Raw genomic sequence first — 25,534 nt, forward strand, 5'->3', positions numbered from 1 at the left:
ACGTTCTTTTTACAATCGACAGTCTTTCTGTTCTACCTTACCTCCTTCACGTCTATAGCTTTCGCTACGGAATTCTCCTGGTAAGTGGGGAAATACTCCAGTCTGACCGAGCAGCAGTTCTGGAAGATAAACTCACACAGCGGTGGAGGTGGGAGGGTGGAGGTCAGCAGGGGATTCCACTGCGAAAGTGGGAAGGAAGAAAAGAGTTTACAAACCAGCTGAAGTTCCACTATATCATGTGTGCGGTGAGAAGACTCGCTCATTACAGCTGCAGCCCGTTCTCTGTGCGCTTTCTCCCCTTCCTCTGCGGGTTCGGTTCCCGCACCGGGGTCGCCAGGAGTTCAGCTGTCCCCACGCGGCCGTCTGCTAGTCTGGGCGGAGTCTGGTACCTGCCAAGCTGGGATCCTGATGCGGAGGTGTGCGGGGAGCGCCGAGTTCAGACTGAGGTCTGAGGTCTCGCACCCCGCTGCTTTACCGACCACATTCGCAACCTCTGTTCCCAGCAAAAGGGGTCTCGCCCTGGGAACGAATAGATTTTTCTTCCGTTTCCTTTGCCTCCCTAAATGTCTTCACCTTGGCTCCCGGTGCTTTCCCCATTCGTGCAACACTCTGCCCATCAGAGCTAGCTGCCTAGGTCGAGCACCCTTGGAGATGGGGTGGTGGTTGGTGGTGACTTGATAACCCTTATCCAAGCGCAAACTGGAAGAAATCAGCATCCTCATTACCGCCTCCACTGCAAGGGTTTCAGGTGTACGTCTCTGTACAACCCTGGGGCGGGGGGGGGGGTCGGAGGGAGGGCAGGATGCCCACGTGCTGGGGTCCAGGAACCCGCTCCCCAAAGGTCGGTCCCACACCCCCGCGACCCGACTTGAAAGGAGATGGGCTGGAGCCAATTATGCCCGATAAAGTGAGTGAGGATCTAGGGAGGGGGCAGGGTTAGTGGAAGGGGCCGAAAGAAGGAGAGACAGCAGGTGAATCCAATGGCTATGCCCCCAGGCGGGGAGGCGGCTTGAGGGGTAGTTTGGAAGAGGCGAGGGAGACGCAGGCGAGGGTTGGGCTCGCAGGAGGTGCGGCGAGGAGAGCCCAGGCGGTGAGACGGGGTGGGGTGTGGGAGGGGTGCGAAGGGGAGGGAGTTCCGAAAGGAGGGAAAGGAACTAGCGAGGGGCGAGAGGAGCGAGCCTGGAAGGGAGAGCGGCGGGGGGCGGCCGAGCTGCGGGCTGGAGGGCGCCGGGCGCGCTGAGACCGTGCCACCTCCACCCCACCTCCACCCCCGGGGCACGGAGGGCTCTGCCTGGGAGACGCACAAAGACATGCGAAGAGGGGCTGAGCGAGGCTCGCGCACAAAGACGCCGGGGCGCACTGCGGCTCGGGCTGCACCCACCACCCCCGCGCCGCGCAGCGCAGGGGCCCGGCCAGCGCGGAGCCCGGGGCGGAGAGCGCGGCGGCGGCGGCGGCTGCTGGCCGGCGCGGGACCCGGGTGGCCGGCGCTCTCCTGGTGACCCGGGCCCGGCCGCAGGCGCGCGCGGGGGCGGCGGCGCCCCAGCCCAACTTGGCCTCGCCCTCGCCCTCTGCCCGGCCCGCCGGTGTCCCCTCCTTCCCGCGATTCCGTTTCTTCTCACGCTCCCCCCACCCTCCCTCCCGCGTCCAGCCCCGCTCTCCCCACCTTGTAAAACAAAGCCGGGGAAAATGCCTGCCCATGCAGCTCGGAGCGCGCAGCCCGTCTCTGAATAAGTGAGTACAATGGCGTGTTTGTAAAAGCTTCAAGTCCGTCTTTTTCAAAAAAAAAAACCCAAAAAACAAAAACAAAAACAAAAAAACCCCAAAACATTGTGAATGCTGCATGCCTCATGCTTCCCAGCGCCTCGCGGGAGAGACCCGGCCATAGAGCAGGAAAAGGTGAGACCCCCAGGTACCCTCTTCCCCACCTCCCGCCGCGGGCTTTCAGCCCCAACCAGTCCGGGGAGGGCTGCAAAAGCCCCGCCGGCAGCAAGCGGACGTTTTCCACCTTCGTTTCCCGTCCAAGGTGTTGGGTCATAATCTGGGGTTGGAGGCAAATCTATCCCCGGACCCTCTCCTGGCTGCTTCTCCCCACTCTCCCGCTGGTGCCTGGGGGTTTTGCATCTGCCTTGGGTATGGGTTTGGGACACTTGGGGGGAGTTTCCGAAGGAGGAGGAGGGTCAGCTCTTGGGAGTAGCCGACGGGCAGGACGCATGGTGACCCTGGTCACACTTGTTGCCCGTTGCGTGGTGGTATAGGCAGTCGCGCTGAAAAAAGCTCATTTCTCCTGGTATTGAGTCGTCAGTTGTGGCCGGGAGCGAAGAAGACATACCTGGGTGAGGATGGGAGACCAGGATTAAGAGGACTCTGTGAGGTGCTGGGGGCAGAGAAGGGAGGTAGTGATGGTGCCGGGAGAGTGTGTGGAAGGGGTGAATCTTTGATTCCTTGTTCTAAGGAGCTTCTCTTCATGATCATACATCAAACGACGGGGAGATGGAAACCCAGAGGGTTCCCCATATTAGACCGAGGGGAAAGGCTGTTGTTTTTTATTTTGGTATTTCACTAGTTTCTGCCCATTCTGTCCGCCAAATATGTATTATATATATTTCTGCTAATTAAAAAATAAGGCAGTAGCTTAAAAGAATTAAAATCCATCAGGAAATGTATTAGCTTAATAACATACAGCCACAATCTTAAAAAAAAAAAAAAAACCTGTCCCCTTTCCCCCAAAGCATGTTATATCAATAATACCTTAGTTTAGCACTGCAGTCTAGGAGTAGGATTTGGGAGCATCAAGGTAAACAGTCTTGGTGTTTTCCAGTTCCGCAGACCAGAAACCAGGGATGTGAAAGATCAGAAATATGAGAGCACAGAGAACGCTTGGAAAGCTTCCTTCAGAGAGATAATATGGAGCTTCTGTGTGATTTTCTGTTATTTTAATTCCAAAGATGGCTTAATTTTAGATTATGACCTTTATTTTTCACTGAGACTCACTACGCAGCTTGCAGGTGGGGTGGAGTGGCTAGACAGCAGATGACAGTGATTTTAGCTGTTATCAACATTTCTGTTAAAATGTTTCAGAAAATTAAAACATTAAACATGTATCCAGTGCTGATTTTGGGTGAAGTTGCCTTTATGAATATCACATGTGAAAGGCGTCTGCTAGTTTGTGGCTTTATTTGGAGCAGCTGACTGTATCAGGAGGAAAATGTGTACATCCTTGTTATAGCAGGTTGAACCATTGGAAATTGCTGAAATGAGCTGTAGGTATGTGGAATCTCCGCTTGGAGACAGGGGTACAGTTAAGTCATCAGAGCTCCGACTTCTCCTCAAAGTCAGAACCATTCAGAGTTTTGCTGATTGAGGAGCCCTCTGTTATCTGTCGTCATTATACAATACTGCTTACTTAGGTCTGGTGCTTCACATAGCTTTGCTTGCAAAGCTTCTTTCCGATGGGCAACAGATGATTTATTTTATGAACTCCAGCTGTGGTAGTCCTACATTTAACTCACAGTGGTAGTCAAGAGGGCAAGGTATGTAGCCATGTGAAAATCGACACTTCTTATTTTCGAGTAATTTCAGGTTCCTGTAGGGTATTTGGGTGCAATTTCATAGATTATTTCTTATATACTTACTTAAAAGTGTCTTTTAGATTAGGTTATCATTTTATTAAACCTGTATTATATACACTAAAGTAATTTTACTTATATCTCTAACAATTATGTATGTTAAATTGATTATTATGGTTGAGTTTTTTTAAATCTCCCATCTTTCAGCCATTCTGTTACCCCTTTTGGTTCAGTGTTGCCTTTCCAATTCTGTAGTAGATGGCTTATTTTCCCCTTAGCAAGTGGAAGTCTAGTATCTCTTGAATTTTCTAAAGGAAATCCATTAATGATATTTTTGAACAGCTGAGATGAATAATAAATGGATTTAGAGTCACCTCAGAATATATGGGAATTTGTAAGAGAATACATAAATCCACTCTAATGGAGCAATTAGCTCTGTACAGAGCATGTAGGGTCTAAGGTGTGAGACAATGTTTTTAATTTTTTTTCTTGATAATGTTCACTGTTGAAATGGAAGGAACTTGTCATCTCTTGGCTGCACCTATGATTGTGTGCCAGAATGGGTAGCAATACTTTTGTTTTTTTTAAAGATGTCCAAGATTGAATAACAAAATACAGACAATGATTAATCATGAGCCCACTTTGGAGGACAGCAAAAAGAAATGATTGAGCTACTGAGTGGTTTATTTGCCATCATGTTTTACCAGATAATTACTAACGTTCTACTTTGAGCAACAATGTTTGGATCGCAAATTCACTTACAATTCCTTTATTATAATGAATTTTTAAATAAATTATAATATTTACACTGATGGCTTGTGGTATAGAGTGTTAAGTTCTTGAGAACAGGAATAATCCATTAGCCTTCTTTATGAGCACTCAAATATCTAGCTTAGTACCATCAACTCTTAGGAGTTCTGTAAATGTGTTGACTAGCACGTTGGACAGATATAAATTTTGAAATTAATTAGGAAGTCCTCAGGCATTCTTTTTTTTTTAAAGGTTCTTAGTCCGCTTCCTGTTTTTTTCCTCCCATCGGAAACCCCAATAGCAGCAGAGAGCTAAGACCCAGCCCCTTTTCCTTGAACCCTTATATACTTCTGGTTTAGGCTCTGGAGCTTCCACCAGGAGAGCAAGTTCAGTCCACCTTTGCTGACCCTTGAAAGAAGCCGAGCCATCCCCCTCTAACCTCCTTCAACCTAACCTCCATTCTCTATTGTTGGCAGTGGCGGCCCCTGACTTGCTGGATCCTAAATCTGCCGCTCAGAACTCTAAACCGAGGCTCTCGTTCTCCACGAAACCCACCGTGCTTGCTTCCCGGGTGGAGACTGACACGACCATTAATGTTATGAAATGGAAGACGGTCTCCACGATTTTCCTGGTGGTCGTCCTCTATCTGATCATCGGAGCCACAGTGTTCAAAGCGTTGGAGCAGCCTCACGAGATTTCCCAGAGGACCACCATTGTGATCCAGAAGCAGACGTTCATTTCCCAGCACTCCTGTGTCAATTCGACTGAGCTGGACGAACTCATCCAGGTAACTGGCACCCAGGAGTTGTTATTCCGTTTCCTCTGTGGGCAAAGACAAGTAAGAATAAGAGGCAATAACTTAGTACTAGGTCCTCCTATGTGCCTGTGGGGTCCTCTCCCACTTTTCTCCTTAGTGTAGACCTCTTGGCCACAGTTTCTTTTTCTCTTTATTGCACTCCCTCCCTCTTTTCTTATTTCTGCCATCTTTTCTTCTTCTTTATTTCTCCCACTCCCTGCTGCTTCTCATCCTCTTCTGCTCTTGTGTTTCTCTGTTTCTGTCCTGTTGTCACCCTTCTTTCTTTTCCTTTGCCTTGTCTTAGAACTGCCAGTGGACAGTTCTGTGAACACAGGATTACCTTGCTGGAGGCCCTCAGGGTTAGAGGACCACTGCCGACTGAGAAACTTTGCTGTGGCAAATGAGGGGAAAATATAAGGTGGAAAAGTGCGGTAATCATGGCAATGGCTATTATAAGATAGAAAAGATGAGTTTGTGGTGGATACGTCTCATGGCTAACAAGCCATAGCTCACTTCTTTAATCTAGCCAAAGCATAACTCTGATAACTGCCTTTTTTAGGTGTCTGGGGAGAAGTGATTAATCATTGCTTCTCTAAACCCCAGCTAAAAGCAATTTACTAGTAACACAGAAAAATGGAGTTTTTGAATAAAAACTAATTTAGTTTTAATTGAATAATACTGTTCTCTCTAATAGCAGAACAGTACCCTTATGGAAAAACATTAAAAAAAAATTTAATCCCAGAATGACTTAAAAATTTCAGTTAGGCTCCTTGGAGATGGCTATATTTTTGTTGTAGATTTCTTTTGTTTAAAACAAATCATTGGTCCAACCAAGAATCTTCGTCAAGAAGAAAGCCCTAGAATTTTCTTTCAAGGAGAGATCTGACTGGTGGAAACATTTTAATTGTACATATATTCATTTTCCTATAGAGCCTATTTTTCTTACCAGATTTATGTCAAATGGGATTGAAAACAATCTGTGAGCCATCAACGGAGCAGTTTCTTCCTCATCTTATGTTTGGTTTTACATCATTTGAGTGAGTTGGAATAGTCGATTGTGGGAAGAAATTATTATTGATTTTTATCCAGTTTCTTGTTCTACGACCTTTCCTCTTTTAGTCCCTCTTGCCATGGATCCCCAAATGCTACCTCTGTCCTCCATAGCCCTCTCTATTTATAGAATACACAAGCAAGTTCTAGTTCAAGTCTTATTGAAAGCTATCAAAGCTAGTATTCTCTGATCCTCATTTAGCTCCTACCACATTCAGACATTTCTGCATCTCACCTATTTGACTTAAATTTTGGAAAGGTTCTTCAGATAATTAGATACTGAATTCCCTACTATTTGTAGATGATGGTGCCATTTTCAGTACTGACAGTGAACCTGCCAAATAATATCATCAGTCCAGCCACCCCATTGTCTGTTCCTGCATAAGATCACTTCCACTTCACTCTTGATTTGTGCCCATCATCCTTAGAGGTACTAAAAGTCTTTAAAGAATCCCCACTTCCCTTGGGTTTTAGAAGAAGAGCTCTATGTTATTTTGGTGGAGGGAGCATGGAATCGTGGTAAAAGCCTAACCTGTGGGATTTGATAGGACGTTTTAAATTCCATTTGAGTACTTTCCTAGAGGTGTCATCTTGAACAAGTAATTTTCCTCTCTAAGCTTTAGGTCTAGCTAGAATGAGGGAAGAATACCTATCAAGTAAGGTTGCTGTAAGGAGTAAAGAGATAATCCGTGGAAGGCATTTAGGCACTCAAGACGTGTTAGGTTTATTTGCTGTTGTTGTTATTTTTCCTTCTCTGCTTATCTCTTAATTGGGTGGAAGCATCTGATTCAGGTAATTGCATACTTACCTTCTCAAGTGAGGTTGTTTGTCTTGGGCAGGAAAAAAATGCTACATTGTTTTTGGAATGAACAAACGGAGCTCAATATATGACCTAATTATTTTTCTTTTTGCTCTACACAGGCAATCCATTTTAGCTTTATTAATATTCATTGCTGATTGAGCATCTTCTTAAAACATCTTAAGGATTTTGGTGCTTATTGGGTGTTTTTAAACGCAGAGGTTTGCCTGTTATTTATTGTCATATCACTCACCTTTATAACCCTATGGTTTTAATAAATTATTTTTTTCTCTTTGAACATAATTTCTTCTTGTAAAAGAAATCTTTATAATGGCATGGCTCCAAGGATCAAAGTCAGTGTCTAAATAGGGAGGAAAGCAAATGAGCCAGGAATCATATATTAGAATTACATTTCATTTGTATAGTTCTCATAAATTTCCAAGTGTTTTTCCCGTGTTTATTTTCCCTTTTAATCTTCCCTTAAAACCTCATGAGCGGGTATATTAGGCAGAAATATCGCAGCATTAAGGATTAGGAGGCTAAGAAACCGAATGATTTACCCCAGATAGTATCTTTAGGATGAGAGTTCAGGTCTTCAGAATCTTGGTCTGGCTTTATTCCTAGGAGTCTCCACTCTTCCAGGGCTTTCAGTGCTGAGGGGAAAACAGTTGGAGAAGTTAGAAGTTCAGCCCTCGTGTTGGTGGAGAAGGAATTCTGGATTCCTTTTGTGAATAGTGGGCAAAGAGGAGGAAGTGGGTAGCCAGGCAGTAAGGCCAACATCAGGTACAGTTAACCTAATCTGGCCTCCAGTTATTAATTACCCCTCTGGGTGGGTGATGGTAACCTCATTCCATGCTGTGGTTGTATCACAGGGTAGCCTAGGCTTGGGGGCAGGGTGGGCGGGGTGCGGGGCGGGGGGGAGATTGGGAAATGGAGCGTTAAGGCACATGAGAGCAACTTCCTTTTCTGCTATCGAGTCGCATCGTGTGTGTTCCATCTAAGTGCTGTTTGTTTTTTAAAAATATTTATTTATTTATTTGGTTGCACCGGTCTTAGTTGCGGCACGCGGGATCTTTGTTGCGGCATGTGGGCTCTTAGTTGCGGCACACGGGATCTAGTTCCCTGACCAGGGATTGAACCCGGGCCCCCTGCTTTGGGAGCATGGAGTCTTAACCACTGGACCGCCAGGGAAGTCCCTAAGTGCTGTTTTTGACAAAGACCCTCTAAGGCAAGATTGAGGTGGTGGCAGAGATATCAAGACAAAGAGAACTTTTCTGGGATGAAATATTTTGAAAACTTTGACTTTTCAACTTCCATTACATTTGTTAGTGTGATGCCAGTACAGAAAAATATATGGAAACATTTTTAAGTTTCAAGAGTCATGAATACCATTAACAATAGCCAAATTTTAATGAGCACTTACTGTGTGCGAGGCACTATTTTAACCCTTTCCATGTATTAGCTCCTTTAATTCTCTTAAACAACCCTATGAGGTATGTGCCTTATTATCTATATTTAACTTAGGTGGAAACTTTGAGTCAGAGGGAGCTAATTTTCCAAGAGCTAATTTTCTAAAAGGTAGAGTGCACTGTTATTCAAAGCTAAATGGACAGACTCCAGAGCTTATGATTTTAGCTCCTATATTTACTGCCTCTAAAAAAATTTAATAAACATTAAAGTTTGCTGTCAAGTTACCTAATATTCCGTATATGAGAGTGTAATAAATATCAAATTATTGTCCTCTGTACATCGTGATTTACATTATATAACATATCTCTCTCTCCATATATATGGAGAGTATATAACCTGGATTTTAATATTCTTTCTGGACAACACTTCCTGCTTTTATCCTGTTTGAATGTCATAAACAAGTAGAGGCATGGTTATATTAGATATACCTGGTTTTAATCTAGTTATTTCCATGTTTGCTGAGTCAATTCTGAGATTAAAAAACGGGGCAAAAATCTATGATCTATACATTGATAATAAAAACATCTTATGGGAGATTTGACTTTTGTTTTATCGTTTGAGCTCTACGCCCCTGTGAGGTAGGTGGGGAAGGTATTCTATCCACTTTTTGGGTGAAGAAACTGACACATTTCACAAGGTCATGTGGTGGCCTCAGGTCTAGATCTTTGGAGTCTTCCAGTTGAGGGGATTATATTCTCTGCACTGTTCCCTCTTCTCAATTTTGTTCTTACTGCTTCATTCAGTGACATTTATTGAGCACTTCCAGTGTGTTGACCTTTGTGCTGGGTATTGAGCCAAGTAAATTGATGGGGGAAAACATGGCTTCTCTTAAGGTATGCTCTCCTTCAGAGTCAATGGAGGAGACTGCTATAAACTTAGTTATAATAGAACTACTTGCAGATTGGAGCTGGGCTATTGAGGAAGAAATTAACCACCCAGTGAGAGTTGGGAAGACACAGAAGAGGAGGTGAAAGGGAAACTGGATTTTAAGTGTGGAATCAGTGCTCTCTGGAGGAAAAATTGGAATCAGTAGATGTTCTAGGCAGAGGGCATGGCGTAACTGAATTGTCTGGGTGTGAGGGGCAGTGGCATGAGCGAGTCTAACAGAGTAGAGCAAGGTCTCTTATTCCACGGGAAGGAGGTGGGCTTTACCCTAGGCCTATTCCCCTGCAGCTGGAGTAGATGCGCCATTGAGGGCATTGGTTGTATACCAGGGGATACTTGGAGCTACATGCCTTCCTAGAATGCCAATGAACTAGACTCTAAAAAAAAAAAAAAAAAAACATTGTTTTATACTAATTCTATAAGCATGTATTCATTCATATATATTTATTGAATTCTTGTTGAATTCCCTGTGCGTTGTCGCAGGCACTGAAATACAGTAGAGAATAAAACATGAAAATTCTTGCCCTTGGCGAGCTTGCATTTTACTGGGGGAAGATAGTATGTTAGTGATAAGTCTCAGGAGAAAAATATAAAGTAGTGAAGAGGGGTGGGAAACGTTGGATGGTCTTGGTGATTAATTTTAGATAAGGTCACTGATAAGGTGACTTTTAAATGAAGGGCGTGAGTCAATTAGCCAAGGGGCAGTCTGGGGAATAACACTCCGCAGAGGACCCAGCATGTCCCAAAGATGAGAGCATTCCTGGCCTGCAGAGGAACAGCAAGGATGCTGGGAGGGCGTGGTAGAAGATGATGTCAGGCAGGTAATGTGGGCCAAGTCCTATAGGGCCTTGTAAGTGAGAATCAGGAGTTTGGCTTTTTAGTACAGATGAGTGTTCCATGCTGGCTTATGTTTCACCAGGATCACTCTGGCTGCTGAGTTCAGAATAGACTGCAGGAGGCCGTGGGCAGAAACAGAGGGAGCAGTTATGAGGCTGTTGTAATAATCCTGGTGATGGATAAGGGGAGCTTGAAGTAAGGTTGTTGTAGAGAAAGTTGTGAGATATGGTCAGATTCTGGATGTATCTTGGAAGGAGAGCCAATGAGACTTACTGACGGACAGGATGGGCAGGGCAAAGGTGAGGAGTCAAAGATAACCCCGACATTTTTGTCCTAAGAAACTAAAAGAATACAGTTTCCATTTTTCTGAGATGAGGAGTGCAGGGGGACCTGGATTGGGGGTGATGTCAGGAGCTTAGTTTGGGGCACTAATCGTGTCCATTAGACGGGCTTCGATTATTGAAGAAGATTCGCAGGACCCCACATAGCAGTGCTTACAGATCTATAGTATAACGTAGGAACATGGTGCAGTACAACAACAGCACCCAAATAAGGATCTGCACCACAGGCAAGGGTCATATCGCAGCATGGGGTCTGGCGGGGCCACGAGCCAGCTGGACTTGTCCTCCCTCTGTAAGGCCATGCCAGGCCATACTCCTCTCTTGGATCAAGAACCACCAGTGTGTGCACAGAACATTGCGGGCCAGGGAGACCAAAATGGCGTCTTGGCTGGAGTTTCTGATCCCCCGCTGGTCACATAGGCATTTTCTTGCTATATAACCAGCCTTAGTGGCAGAGCTTTCCAGGAGTCTCTCTGAGACCAGGTGCAAATCATCCATCACAATGTTATCCATAAATAATGCTGACAAGCTGGTGCTAACCTCCCTGAAGTCCCTCAGGTCATGGTTATAAAACAATACTCTTGATCAGAGTGTCTCTTGCCTTTACTAAGGGACAGTGTTGTGTGGGTACTTTAGCCCAACGGCTCAGGCCAATTCCAGGCCAGCACAGTCAAGTTAAATTTGTGATGCCTGTGAGGACATCCAAGGGTAGAAGTTGAGTAGGATGCTGGAAATGTGAGTTTGGTCTTTGGGGGAGGGGTCAGGCTAAAGATATACTTTTTTTTTTTTTTGAAATTTTAAAACATTATTTATTTATTTATTTATTTTTGGCTGTGTTGTGTCTTCGCTTCTGTGCGAGGGGCTTTCCCTAGTTGCGGCGAGCGGGGGCCACTCTTCATCGCGATGCGCTGGCCTCTCACTGTTGCAGCCTCCCTTGTTGCGGAGCACAGGCTCCAGATGCGCAGGCTCAGCGGCCATGGCTCACGGGCCTAGCCGCTCCGAGGCAATGTGGGATCTTCCCAGACCAGGGCTCGAACCCGCGTCCCCTGCATTGGCAGGCAGACTCCCAACCACTGCGCCACCAGGGAAGCCCAATACATACTTTTGGAAGTCATCATTATACAGAAAGCATTTAAAGTCAAGACGATGGATGAAATCACCTGGAGAATGAGTGCAGGTTGAGATGAGCAGAGATTCTAGTATGACCCCAGGAGCACTTCAACATGTAGCGGTTGCTGAGGAACAGATCCAAAGTCTGTGTGAATGACTGATTTACAACCTAAGATTTCAAGGATGTTCCTCTTGTTTTAGCAAGCTGTATCACTCTATGCCCCCAGACCTCTTAAGGTTTCTTTTTTCTTTGCCTGTAGGAACCCTTTAAAAGAAACATTTAAAAAGTATGTCTCTAGGCATGGGAGCCACTGAAAGTGTTTGAATAGGGGAGCCCAATTATGTTTTGGATTATGGCTCTCTTAATGGCAAATGGGATGGTTTAGCATTTGAAAAGCGTGCTTAGAACTGATTGTATATGGTGGTGAGTGGTACTATCTGATTCTGTATACAATGGTTTGGTGGCTGTTATTCTAGTTTGTACAAGCATCGAGGTATATTAAATATTTGGCTTCACTTTTGGAAAGCGTATGTTCATCTTTGATCATTTTATTTATGGACACAAAATCATGTTGTCCAGAAAGCATCTAAAAGGGCTGTCTTTTCTTATCAGTGATTTTACTTTTCCTGTTCAATATTTTGGATGAATTTAGACTTTAGGAACCCGATTCTAACAAAAAAATTGCCTGAAAAATATTTAAACATCCCATAAAATACTTTACGTCCTTTGGGTTAATCTCTGGAAAAAGCATTTTTAGATGGTGTAATGTGTAAACTTCTAGTAGCTTGGATTATTTTAGCAGATTATCTAGGAGTCACTTAAAGGACTGGGCTTCAAGGGTGAGGATTTCTCAAGAGTGCTGTTTTCATAGTTAGAAGAGGGAGTTAGGTATCAAGGGGGATACAGAAGTCTTAAAGAAAACCTTGTCAGTTTCCAGTTTTCCTGGGACTCTCCCATTTGCTACTTTCTTAGTAGGATAACTTATGTTTGCCTCCCATCCCAGCCCCTATTTTCATGCTGTCTTGACTTTCAGAGTGAAAGAATGAAAAGGGAAACACTTTTTCCATGTGTAAGTACATCCAGTAACAATTGAGATAGTTTCATTCACTGTTTTCTAATTATACTTAGGTTTTTATTATAAAACATAAAAGTAGTTGTCAGAAAATGATTTTATCTCCAAAGGATATATGAAACTTAACTAGTTAATATTGGTAAAAAAAATAGTAAAGTGCTATATGAATATTATATATCAATAAAATATCACCCAAACTGATATGATTAAAAAGGAATATTATTTTAAAATAATGGCTAGGACACTTTGATAGCTGGAATGGTTATTGCAGAGTGAGCAAAATTATTCTGCATATACACTGTAATACATTTAAAAATATTTTTTGGCTGACAATTTCTTTGGTCTAAACTTAAAACATGACTTAAATGTAAAGCTCAGTCAGATAGTATTAGAGTGAAGTTTGACTATTACAGATCTGTCCATAGCAATTATGATGGTGGCTCTAAAATTCTTAGAGTTGTACATTCCATATTTTCATTTTATCATATATTTGAATACCGTTTTGCATGTTAAGGTATATTATTTAATTCACACATCCCCTGACATGTATATATTAATTCACATTTGCAAAGTGAGGAAACTGAGGCACAGACAGATTAGGTGCCTTGCAGTTCAGAAAGAGACAAAATGGTACCTTGATTAGATTCTTCCTTGTGACTCCATCTCCAGGGCCTTTTGCTTAGATACTTACGCAGGAATGTGTGTACCACAATGTCTAGTGATAGTAAATACCCAATAAATATTTAGTTCAAGGCTATATCTCTTTAAAAAGTACTTATATGTGTATTGTATTTTGTTTGGTCAGGAAACAGAGAGTTTATTCTTCATCATCCCCCTTTTGTAGATAAGGGAACTGAGCACAGAATGTTTAACCCCAGGTCACTCAGCCTTTTTTGGCTTGAGATGCTGAAAGTGGCACAACGAGCATTAGAGTTGCAGAGCTGTCATCCAGGTGCCTCTATAGCTCGTTTCCATTGTTCCAAAAGGCCTTTTTAGGAGTGACATTATTTTGTTGCATTTTCTCCCCGGGATTCCCTTTTATCTAACCCCACAAACTAAATCAGATTTCTGACTTGTGCACCTAGGGTACACTTTCTTTATTTTAAGTTGCTGGTGCATCTGGCACATCCACGCTGTACCAGCGTGCTGACACATCCATGCCGTAGAAGCAAAGATCAGCAGCAGGTCTGTAAATGTGAAGGCAAGATATATACTTGTGGAGAATGAGAGTACAATTATAAGGCCACAGTGAGCAACTAAAATATTATGCAGAAACGTGTGTGGTTGGGCATTAGTCATGCTGAAGCCTGAGCAGGTGAGGAAAGCCTGAGCAGGTGAGGTCAGGGAAGGTGATTTAAAGCTGGAGGATTCTTACCTGAATGGAAGAGGTGGACAGGAGTGGAAAGAGGAAGAGCAGAGGGAAATAGTTATAAGAACACACTAAGTTAACATTCTATCTATAGGATTATAGCACTTTTACTCCTTTCTTTGTTTCTAACGTTCACAAAGTATTAATCGTATCTTGTACAAAATCCAGGTGATACCAGAAGGTATCAAGAAGAAAGTAACATCTGAAATCCTTCCTTCCAGAGTTGGCCAAGACCTCTCTTTAGGCATTATACACAAATGGAATAGACTGAAGGGTGTGTGTGTGTGTGTTGGTGTATACACACATATATGCGTATGTCCCATGTGTGTACAGAATTGTTCACACATGGGATCACATATGCATGCCATTTTGCCATCTCCATCTTTTGTTCACCATTGTGTAGGGTATGATTCAGGAATATTCCAAGTCTTCATGTTAGCTATTGTCTGAAGGGTTTTGACATAGAGGACCTGACACAGAGTACTAGCACTCCCCACATCCCTTGTGGTGGGGGATTTAGATTCCCTTATGGTCCTTTGGTCGAAAAGATTCATTCTCTTAATAAGTGATGAATAGAGGAAACCGAAGTATTGACTGAAGAGTTCAAGTATGGAGTATTGAAGAGTTCAAGTATGGAGTATTGAAGAGTATAGAAGAATAGAAGCTGTGGCATTGCAAAAGAGGAGAAGTACTCATCTACTTGTAGATCTTGTAGTAGTAGAACTGCTACATCCTGAAATGTTTTCATTTCAGTCGTGCTATTGGGATCCTCCTATTTTGTTATTTATTAAGTATTCACATAGGTTAGGTAATATCCTTTTCAGTAAGGGAATGAGATGGTGTTTTCTAACTTTTTCAGCTATTTCCCTGCCTTTCATTTTTATGAACATTTGAATATCTTGGCTGAATCAAGAATAGTAGTTCATCTAGCTTAGTATTTCTTACTCTTAACTATCTAAGGAACATATAAAAACAGTGCCTCAGTTCCCTTAAAAAGGACAACTTTACCCAGTGCCTCATGACATTATGAAAAATCTGTCATGGATCTAATATTCATAAGCTTAATTTATCTAAACTGTTTGAATATAACCACATTTCACCTTGTACCTTCTCTTGAGATAAGCATCTTACATTCTACTCAATAAAGTTTTTCTTTGCTCTTTTATAAAATTACATCCTTTAAGTTTTAAGCCATTTGCTTAGCAAATTTAGCAAACAAAGTCATGAAATTCCCGTCTACGGAGAGGGACACTGTCTTTTTTATCTTCATCCCCTACTGCATGTAGAATTCATTCTTCCTCACCTCTGTATGCTTTTGTAATCCGTGATATTGTGTGTCTTGGGTCTTTGCCTTTCTGGTAGTCTTGTATCTTCATCTCTTCCTTAGCACTTACAGTGTCTTCTTGATTATTTTACTTATCCTTTTTTTGAACTGCTTTCTGCTCAGTTAACATTTTGAGAAGTGTCAATTAGAGCTGTAGGCAGTATTCCAGAAGAGGAGGAATCATAATGTAGCACAAGAGTGGCTTTCTGTTTTAATTCTTTCCTTGTCCTTCCCCCCTCTCCCCGTTTTATTTCTGTTACCACTCTGATGATGCCTAGTGTTTTGTATTTGTTGTTGTTGAATTATGTCCTCAGGCAAAGAATTGCAGTGACTTGAGGCTTCTTCTAGGCTACTGAAAACACTCTTTGAAGAGGGTAGCCTGGGTTATTTTCTCCCAAATCCATTAGTTTTCACTTGACAAAGATGAGCCTCAGTTCTCATTTGTGTGCCTCTTTACCCAGGCATGTGAGATTTTAAAAATTTAATTGAACATCAGGCATTTCACAGATCATGGTAGTATTTCCACACTTTGATATTTCCCTTTTTAGTGTAAAGTTAAAACTGCAGAACAGATACTTAGATTTACATTTATCCCTTCAAATATATGTTTATTATACCTACATTTTTTAAACTATTAAAACCTTTTCTTTTAGACCTGTAACCAAACATACCCATTTTTTAAAATTTTCCCATTTTTACAAAGAACATTTATTCTGTCTTTAGTACATAGTTTTCTTTTTATGACTGCTTACATTTTGCTAATTAATTTTTCTCTATGTCCTTACGTACTCCCTTATAATAGCTTTTGGACTGGCGAAGCATACTTTCTCTACGCAGTAGTGCTTTATTTTTACCCTGTGATTAGTTAACTTGCATATGTGTTCAGAAATATTCTTCATGTGCTTTCACTCTGTTTTGCTTTTAATTTTTCTCAGAAAACTCCAGTTTATTTAGAACTTACTGTTACGTATAAGTGAGAGAGCTCCAATTCGTCTGTAATTAGTCCTCCGTTTATAGTAATGTTAAGTGAAAGTGCCAATATTTGCAGACTGTTAAAAGTATGTATTTTTTCAGGGGTACCTAAGGAATCAAAATTTACCAGAGGCTTATAGAAGTAAAATGCGTTCTCTGGTGATGTAGCATTTCAGGGAGCTTTCAGAAATAAGTAATGCAATGGATGTGAGTACTGTGAAAAGGGAGAAGAATCTCAGTAGACACTGTTAAATGGGTTGCAGTGATGCATATTTCAGGAAAAAGAATCTTTAATTCTTAAATTTTCCATTTTTAGGGTCCCAAAATAGTTTCTTGGCTGTTGTAAAGTCCCTTTTCTACAGTTATGCATCTCTTCTTATTTTGCTAAAGCTCACTTAGAGGAGTATGGGGAGTCATCAGAAACTCGTAATTGCTAAAACAGGACATGTTCCTTTTGGGCAAATGAAAAGTTCTCCTTTCCTATCACTGTTATTCATATACTATAGAGGGTGATTTGAAAACATTTGATTTAAGTGACAGGTACAATCAAATGAACTCCACTCTCCTTGGACATACGTGCGATCAGCACAAGAGTGAAACTAATGGTACCAGGGAAGCAGATTCTGAGATTTATGGGTGAAGAGACACTGGTTTGTGTCCATTTAGACGTTTTGGTGTTAACCCCGAGAGCAGAGTTACCTCACTTCTCCTCCATATTCGAAGGGGAGTCCTTAGGGAGGCTTTGTGTTAACCCAAGTCACCACCCCATGGGTCTGTGGTGCTGTGTGTTTCCAACAGAGTGATAGTGTGGTCAGGATTCACTAACATTTCCAAGTAAGGCAAGCCCAAATGGACTAGAAAGGAGAAACATCCTTATTAGATGGATTTAGGATTCTTATCTTTTATTTTGCAGGGGAAGTAAAGGAAAGGTCTTATTTTCCTTAAAATAGCCACGGAGATGCATACAAATTATGTTCTTTAGTGGGCAGCATATTTTCACATAGCAGCATCTCAGATGATGGGGTCCCAGGTGTTTGTTGAGCAAAGAAGAAGCTAGTGAATATGGCAGAGGTCTTCTTAGCTTTGACTTTAAAGCTCGCTCTAGTGCTTGTGCTTTTTTCTGGTAAAGTAGAATTTACAATGTTAATTAGCTACCAGTCTGTAAGGAAATTTAAATGTTGCTGGGTGCAGTTCTGAAGTTCCTGTTGCATGAGGGAGGGGTTAGTGAGGGTTTCTTTGAACCCCCGTTTTTCTCTTGCTTCTCAGGAGGTAGGCAGGCTGCTGCTGTTTTCCACTTGTCCTAGTCCATGAACAAATCATCAAATGATTTATTCCCAGTTTTTATTAAATAGAATTTTATAAGACAAAATTACATTTTGATAAGTCAAATTAACTTATCACTCGTACAGGAAAACAAAATTGATTTGCAGCATAGTTTTGTGAATCTGAATTTTTTTGGGCATTTGGACACACACTGGACATCCTGAGTTCTCTTTCTGCATCCTCACTCAGAAGCATTTTTGCATTCATCTATCACATTCAGGTAGCATATCAGCTATTAGACAGACCTGAGGTCAGACTTACTCATCTAAAGGAAGAGGTAGTTAAAATGCACATTCATTCATTTATTCATTCTGCATGTAATGTTTTTTAAGAGGTGTAGTTTTTTTTTTTTTTTTTGCGGTACGCGGGCCTCTCACTGTTGTGGCCTCTCCCGTTGTGGAGCACAGGCTCCGGACGCGCAGGCTCAGCGGCCATGGCTCACGGGCCCAGCTGCTCCGCAGCATGTGGGATCTTCCTGGACCGGGGCACAAACTCGTGTCCCCTGCATCGGCAGGCGGACTCTCAACCACTGCGCCACCAGGGAACCCCAAGAGGTGTAGTTTTAAGCAAGGGGAGTCATCAACATAGAACTATACTGACAGAGTCCTGTTCTCATGAAGCTTCTATCCTAGTGGGAAGTGACTAAAAAATAAACTAAGAAGTAGCTGAACAAGATAATTTCAGGAAGTACAAATGTTCTGAAGACTAAAGAATGACCCAGTGAGATGGAATGATGGGAGCAGGGCTCCTCTAGAAGGGCTGTGTTTTCTCTGAGCTGGTGACCTTGGGATGAGGTTTGAATGAGGGAGTCAGTCATGTAGAGATCTTGGGAGGAAGCGTTTGAGGAGGAGTAGGCAGCAAATGCAAAGGTGGGAGCATTCTTGGTGTGTCCGAGGGCCTGTGCAAACACCAGTGTGGTTGGCCCATCATTCATGAGTTGAGGGAAATAGGCCAAAGCCTCATAGGTCTTCATTAGTGGTCTAGGTTTTACATGCAATGGAAATTGACAAATAGAAAGTTTAGAAAGAAGCAAACATAATTATATCGTAATTGCGCTAGGCAAATAAGGTGGCGACTTAGAAAGATTAGTTGGAGAAATTTTAATGAAAGTTGATTTTGTGAAGAATTTTAAATAAGGGGGGACAAACAGTGTTTGGGCTAGTAGGATAGGAGCCCTTCAGGAAAACGTGCTCAAGGGCGATGATCCTGGAAATGTGTGTACTTTTGGGGAAGATATAAGGGAGAGGGGAGATGGCTGAGTGTTCTGAAGCTGATACTAGATATTCGACTTAATGTGTCTAAGATTCATTGAAAAGAAGATCATTTTAATGAGCATAGATCATTGCTAGATGATTTGCACGGGCTCTGTGTGGCAGAAGCCCTTTATTTTATTTTTATTTTATCAAAATACATTCTAGTATCCATTTTAGGATACAAGATGTATATTTTTTTACCTTTAAAAATTATTTTTTATTTAAAATCTTCCACAATAGTGTTATTTCTAGGCATGTTACAGCTTACATGTTACCGTAAATAACTGTGTAATTAGTTTTTCCTTGATAAATAACGATTTCCTTTTTTTTCTCTCTGGTTAACAAGTTCCAAAGCTTCATAGCAGTGTTCATTCCTGGAAGATGTTTTATCAGATAATGACATTTGGCTCTTGATTTGAGCAGGCCTGAAAGATCTATTACATGAGGCTAGTTTTAAATAAGTTGGCTTAATTAAAATTGTAAATAATCTTATTTTATGATAATGATATCATTCCTGAGACATATTTTTCATGGACAGCTATATGGTGCTATTATACAAAAATGATGCAAAACTATTTTTTGATAGGACAAGACTTCCTGCTTTATTCTCTTTAGTCAGTACCTCATAGCCTTCTTTCTTGATCCATAGAGAACTTGTGTGTATGTTTGTGTGTTTGTGTCTGTGTTTTATCCTCTGTGATCCTTTCCTTATGCAGGATTAAATTGTTTCAGATAGCCTTCTTGTTAGGGACCTAATGAGATTCCTTTCTTGAGGAAAAGAAAAAAATAAGTTAATCTCATATATAAACTGAACTGGGATATGTGTCTTTGAGTCTCAAAGAAAATGCAAAGAGCAAGCAAAAGTGGTAACTATATCTGAAAGTCAGGGAATTTCTGAAAAGTGTCAGCAAAATTTTATCATAATGTATTTTGTATTAATTGCGTACAACATTTTAAGGAATAAACTAATTGAATTTGGAACTTGGAATCTACAGTGCCTAGTCAAACTCTGTCATTTTAGAGCTAAGAAAATAAACAGTTCAGTAATTTTTCTAAGAGCCTGCTACCAGTTAGTAAAAGAACACTATTGGATCCGTGAGTTCTATCTCCCTACACTTTATCCCCCACCTCCCAATTTCTCCTTTTTCTTTCTCTTATAAATATAAGCATCTTTCCAAGATCAGGGCTGCATTCTAACATTTTTAATTTTGTTGAAATAAGTAGTGCAGATCTTTTGTTTTCTGTTCTCTGGAGCTGCAGTCTGTATACAGTCTGTATACCCATATAGATGACTCAATATTTTGCATCTATCCATTGCTTGCTGCCTCTTATGGTGAATGAATGAATGGCTGGCTGGCTGGCTGGATGAATGAATGAAAAAAAAATCTCAGAATTTTAGGATTAGGGAGAATCCTTCTGAATCTTGAGAAAAATTAAAGTGAGTAGTGTCCTTTTGAAGGTTCTTGCCATCAAAATTGCCAGATAAAGTTATAAATGGATTTTTTAAAGGATTAATCCTTTTAATTAGGGGATGATAAATCAAAATGAACTAGGAAGGAGAAGTGAGACAACTTAGAATTAAAAAAATATTTATCTGGTAAATGAAAGAAAATTCCATGAATGTTTACATGTTAAGTGAATATTTATTGAATACCTATTATGTACCTGGCACTGTATGAGACTATGGTTTCTTTTTCTCTCAAAACTGTACTTTATAATACATATTATTTTATATCCTAATTGTCTCACTTCACAATATATTATGAATCTATATCTATATCTTTAACTATAGATTTATGAAATCCTTTTTAATGGCTTTATAGTATGCCATTTTATGGATATACCATAGTCTTATAAGACTATTCTCCTATGCCAGGGACTTAACCTTTTATTATTTTTTTTATTGCGGTAAAAAGTGCATAGCATGAGATCTACCCTGTTAACAAATTCTTAGGTGTTAAGTGCAGTATTGTTAACTGTAAGCACAATGTTGTACAGCAGATCTCTTGAACTTTTGCTTCTTGCATGACTGAGGCTCTATATCCACTGAGAAAGCAACTGCACTTCCCTGCCCCCACCCAAACCCTGGTAACCACCATTCTACTTTCTGCTTCTGTTGAGTTTGACCACTTAGATACCACATGTAAATGGAATCATGAAGTATTTGACCTTCTGTGACTAGCTTATTTCACTTAGCATAATGTCCTCAAGGTTCATTCAAGTTGTAGCATGTGACAAGGATGCCTTTTTTTTTTAAGGCTGAATAATATTTCATTGTATGCATATACCGCTTTCTTCTCTATCCAATCCTCCATTGATTGTCATTTAGATTGTTTTCACCTCTTGACTAATGTGAACAATGCTGCAACTATCATAGAATGTAGATATTTCTTTGAGAATCTCTTTTTGATTCTTTCGGTTAAATATTCAGAGATGGAATAGCTGGATCATAAGCTAGTTCTATCTTTAATTTTTGAGGACCATCCATACTATTTCCTTTAGTGGCTGCACCATTTTACATTCCCACGAAAGTGCCCAAGCATTCAAATTTCTCCACATCATTGGCAACACTTGTTATGTTCTATTTTTTGTTTTTTTGTTTTGTTTTTATAATGGCCATCCTAATGATGTGAGGTTATATCTCATTGTGGTTTTGATTTGCATTTCCATGATTAGTGATGATGAGCATTATTCATGTACCTGTTGGGCATTTGTATATCATTTTTGAATAAATGTCTACTTAAGTCTTTTGCTCATTTAAAAAATATTAACTTTATTAGCTTTTTTTGCTGTTGACTTGTAGGAGTTCCTTATGTATTTTGGATATTAACCCCTTATCAGATATATGGTTTTCCGTTATTTTCTCCCATTCTGTAGGTTGCCTTTTCACTCTGTTGATTGTTTCCTTTGCTGTGAAGAAGATTTTTGGTTTGATGAAGTCCCACTTGTCTATTTTTGTTTTGTTGCCAGTGCTTTTGACAACATTTCCAAGAAATCATTGCCAAGACCAGGTTTATGAAGTTTGTCTCCTATGTTTTCTTCTAACAGTTTTATAGTTTCAGATCTTATGTTTAAGTCTTTAACCCATTTCAAGTTGATTTTTGTGTATGATGTAAGATGAGGGTTCACTTTCATTCTTTTGCATGTGGATGTCGGTTATCCACATCATTTGTTGAAGAGACTGTATTTTCCCTGTTTGTGGTCTTGATACTCTTTTTGAAGATCATTTGATCATGTATGCATGGTTTTATTTCTGGGCTCTATATGTCTGTGTGCCAATACCATACCATTTTGATTAATGTAGCTTTGTAATATGTTTTGAAGTTAGGAAGTGTGAGACCTCCAGCTTTGTTCTTTCTCAAAATTGTTTTGGCTATGCGGGGTCCTTTGTAGTTCCATACGAATTTTTTTTTTATTGGAGTATAATTGCTTTACAGTGTTGTGTTAGTTTCTGCTGTACAGTGAAGTGAATCAGCTATATGTATACATATATCCCCTCCGTCTTGAGCCTCCCTCCCACCCCCCCATCCCGCCCCTGTAGGTAATCACAGAGCACCGAGCTGAGCTCCTTGTGCTATACAGCAGCTTCCCACTAGCTATCTGTTTTACACACGGTAGTGTATATATGTCAATGCTACTTTCTCACTTTGTCCCACCCTCCCCTTCCCCCACGGTGTCCACAAGTATGTTCTCTATGTCTGTGTCTCTTTTCCTGCCCTGCATATAGATTCATCAGTACCATTTTTCTAGATTCCATATATATGCATTAATACACGATATTTGTTTTTCTGACTTACTTCATTCTCTATGACAGACTCTGGGTTCATCCACATCACTACAAATGACCCAATTTTGTTCCTTTTTATGGCTGAGTAATATTCCATTGTATATATGCACCACATCTTCTTTATCTATTCATCTGTCGATGGACATTTAGGTTGCTTCCATGTCCTGGCTATAGTGAATAGTGCTGCAATGAACACTGGGGTACATGTATCTTTTTGAATTATGTCTTTCTCAAGGTATATGCCCAGTAGTGGGATTGCTGGGTCATATGGTAGTTCTATTTTTAGTTTTTTAAGGAACCTCCATACTTTTCTCCAAAGTGGCTGTATCAATTTACATTCCCACCAACAGTGCAAGAGAGTTTCCTTTTGTCCACACCTCTCCAGCATTTATTGTTTGTAGATTTTTTGATGATGGCCATTCTGACCAGTGTGAGGTGATACCTCATTGTAGTTTTGATTTGCATTTCTCTAATAATTAGTGATGTTGAGCATCTTTTCATGCGTTGTTGGCCATCTGTATGTCTTCACTGGAGAAATGTCTATTTAGGTCTTCCGCCCATTTTTTGATTGGATTGTTTGTTTTTCTGATATTGAGCTGCATGAGCTGCTTGTATATTTTGGAGATTAATCCTTTGTCAGTTGCTTCGTTTGCAAATATTTTCTCCCATTCTGAGGGTTCTCTTTTTGGCTTATTTATGGTTTCCTTTGCTGTGCAAAAGCTTTTAAGTTTAATTAAGTCCCACTTATCTATTTTTGTTTTTATTTTCATTAGTCACCTTATCTTGGACAAAGGAGGCAAGAATATACACTGGGGAAATGACAGTCTCTTCAATAAGTGGTGCTGGGAAAACTGGACAGCTACATGTAAAAGAATGAAATTAGAACACTTCCTAACACCATACACAAAAATAAACTCAAAATGGATTAAAAACCTAAATGTAAGGCCAGACACTGTAAAACTTAGAAGAAAACATAGGCAGAACAGTCTTTGACATAAATCGCAGCAAGATCCTTTTTGATCCACCTCCTAGAGTAATAACATATGAATTTTAGAACTGTTTTTTATTTCTGCAAAGTGTAACATTCAGAGTTCAATAGGGGTTTCATTGACTCAGCAAATCATTTTGGGTAGTATAGACATTTCAATGATATTAAGTCTTCCAATATATGAACACAGGACATGTTTCCATTTATTTCTGCTTTCTTTCCTTTCTTTCAGCAAATTTTGTATTTTTCATTATACAAGTCATTCACCTCCTTGGTTAAGTTTATTTCTAAGTATTTATTCATTTTTGATGCTATTATAAATGAGAATGTTTTCTTAATTTTTTTGATTGTTCACTGTTAGTGTAGAAACACAACTGTTTCTTCTGTTGATTTTGTATTCTGCCACTTTGTTGTATTTGTTTATTAGTACTAACAGGTTTTTTGTGTGTGTAATCTTTAGGATTTTCTGCATATAACGTCATGTAATCTGGACAGAAATACTTTTACTTCTTTCTTTTCAATTTGGATGCCTTTATTTCTCTTTGTTGCTTAATTGCTTTATTTAGGACTTCCAGTACTATGTTGAATAGAAGTGGTGAGAGTGAGCATCCTTGCCTTGTTCCTGGTCTTTGAGGAAAAACTTTTTTTTCATTGTTGAATATGATGCTAGCAGTGGGTTTTTCATATGTGGCCTTTATTACGTTGAAGTAATTTCCTTCTGTTTCTAGTTTGCTGAAAACTTTTTGTCATGACAAGGTGTTGAATTTTTTCAAATGGTTTTTCTTTATCTATTGAGATGAATATATGATTTTTATTCTTTTCTCTTAATGTTATCATGTTGATTAATTTTTGTTTATTGAATCATCCTTGCCTTCCAGAGATAAATCTCACTTGGTCATGTGTATGATCCATTTAATGTGCTATTAAATTCAGTTTGATAGTATTTTGTTGATGACTTTTGCATCTATATTCATCACAGATATTGGCATATAATTTTCTTTTATTGTAGTATCTTTTTCTGGCTTTGGTATCAGGGTAATGCTGACTCTGTAAAATAAGTTTGGAAATGTCCTTTTCAATTTTTTCGAAGTGGTTGGGAAAGACTGGTGTTAATTCTTCTTTGAATGTTTGGTAGCATTCATCAGTGAATCCTCTGGGCCTGGGCTTGGGAGCTTTTCAATTACTGATTCAATCTCCTTACTAGTTTAGGTATGTTTAATTTTCTGTTTTTTTCATGACTCAGTCTTTGTAGATTGTTTCTAGCAATTTATTCATTTCTTCTAGGTTATCCAATTTGTTGGGTATAATTGTTTATCATAGTCTCTTATAATCATTTTTGTATCTGTGGCATTGGTTGTAACGTCTCCTCTTTCATTTCTGATTTTATTTATTTGAGGCTTCTTACTTTTTTCTTAGTCAATTAGCTAAATGTTTGTCAATTTTGTTTATCTTTTCAAAACACCAACTCTTATTTTTGCTGATTTTTTCTGTTTTTCTATTCTCTAGTTTGCTTATTTCTGCTCTGATCTTTATTATTTCTGTCCTTCTGCTGATATCGAGCTTTGTTTTTTCTAGTTTCTTGAGGTATAAAGTTAGGTTCTTTATTTGAGAGCTTTCTTTTTTAATAAAGGTTGTTTACCACTATTGACTTCCCTCTTAGTACTGCTTTTGCTGCATTCCATATGCTTTGTTATGTGTGTTTTCATTTTTATTTGGCTCAAGATATTTTCTGATTTCCCTTTTGATTCTTCCTTGAACCATTCGTTGTTCGGGAGTATGTTGTTTAATTTCCACAATTTGTGAATTTTCTAGTTTTTTTTCTGCTACTGATCTCTAGTTTC

The 25,534-nt window shown here is 40.3% G+C and overlaps 1 protein-coding gene across 4 annotated transcripts in view; it reads left to right on the plus strand.

Annotated features, from left to right (window-relative positions):
• KCNK2 (potassium two pore domain channel subfamily K member 2) overlaps window positions 1-25,534 on the plus strand; it is a 243,837-nt gene that overhangs the window by 68,636 nt on the left and 149,667 nt on the right. For 2 of the 4 annotated variants that reach the window (XM_022593281.2, XM_089909739.1), the window contains exons 1-2: window positions 1,738-1,896; window positions 4,793-5,103. In XM_022593281.2, coding sequence (XP_022448989.1) covers window positions 1,848-1,896; window positions 4,793-5,103 — 360 coding nt within the window. In that variant the 5' untranslated portion in view covers window positions 1,738-1,847. The other 2 variants (XM_089909759.1, XM_089909755.1) reach the window with 2 other exon arrangements.

The sequence above is a fragment of the Delphinapterus leucas genome, chromosome 1, assembly GCF_059928025.1.
Source record: "Delphinapterus leucas isolate spDelLeu-1000000601 "Yukka" chromosome 1, BTC_Dleu_Yukka2, whole genome shotgun sequence".
Classification (NCBI taxonomy): domain Eukaryota; kingdom Metazoa; phylum Chordata; class Mammalia; order Artiodactyla; family Monodontidae; genus Delphinapterus; species Delphinapterus leucas.